Raw genomic sequence first — 816 nt, forward strand, 5'->3', positions numbered from 1 at the left:
GGTCCGATGGCGTCGGCCTTTGCTGTTTCTGGGTAAGCAGTCGCTGTCGTCGACGCTCGTCGTGGTCAAAACCCCGAGCTCGGTCGGGACAAGTGCGTCGGCTGGGCGTCCATGGAGGCCAGGCCGCCCCAGATGTTTTGCGCAGCTCCGTCGGGTCTCCCCGTCGGTGATTTGCCCCTGCGGTAGTTCCAACCCTTCATGGTGGCGAGGACAAAGATTTTTTGCCCCGCGGCCGGGGCTGGGTGTCGTTCGTCGTCGTGTCGGGCAGGGCCGAAGCTCGAGGGGGGGGGCAGGCTGAGGTCGGGCCGCCCGTTCCCGGGGTTGCCGCTCTTGGAACCAAACGAATTTGCCTTGAAAAGGTAGTTGGGCGACGTGGGCGACTCAAAGTCGTCGTGGGGGCTCGCGAGCGTGCCGTCGTTCGCTGCTGCTGCTTCTTCTTGCGCGACAGGAAGCTGAACTTGCTCTTGGGGTCCTTGGCCGAAGGGGGCTCGGAGCCCGATCCTGCGGCGAGGGACGGCTGCCCCCGCCGTTGGGGCCATCCCGCGGGCTTGTGGAGATCATCTCGTTGAGGTTGCCACTCCGCAGCAGCTGGCTCGCGCCGGGCGGCACGCCTGAGCCATAGATGGCGAGGTTCGACGAGACCGAGTCGGTGCTGTTGCGGGAGCGGTGGCCGAATTTCGTGGTCCGTGGCGAGGCCGAGAGGGCGCCTGTCGACTGGGCGAAGAGAGGCTGGGGCTGCGGGTGCGGGTTGGGGCTGTCGAGGGGGCTGTACGGTGCCGGCCGCTCGGCGTCGGTGGAGCTGGGGCTGTGGCGGCG

The 816-nt window shown here is 67.6% G+C and overlaps 1 protein-coding gene across 1 annotated transcript in view; it reads right to left on the reverse strand.

Moving 5' to 3' along the window:
* Positions 1–196: 196 nt before the first annotated feature.
* VDBG_03644 (Protein tyrosine kinase) overlaps positions 197–816 on the reverse strand; it is a gene marked incomplete at both ends in the record, with an annotated part of 3845 nt that continues 3225 nt past the window's right edge. The window contains one exon of the mRNA XM_003005645.1: positions 197–735. Coding sequence (XP_003005691.1) covers positions 197–735 — 539 coding nt within the window. The remainder of the gene's footprint in view (positions 736–816) is intronic.

Source organism: Verticillium alfalfae, genomic scaffold (genome assembly GCF_000150825.1).
Source record: "Verticillium alfalfae VaMs.102 supercont1.4 genomic scaffold, whole genome shotgun sequence".
NCBI lineage: Eukaryota > Fungi > Ascomycota > Sordariomycetes > Glomerellales > Plectosphaerellaceae > Verticillium > Verticillium alfalfae.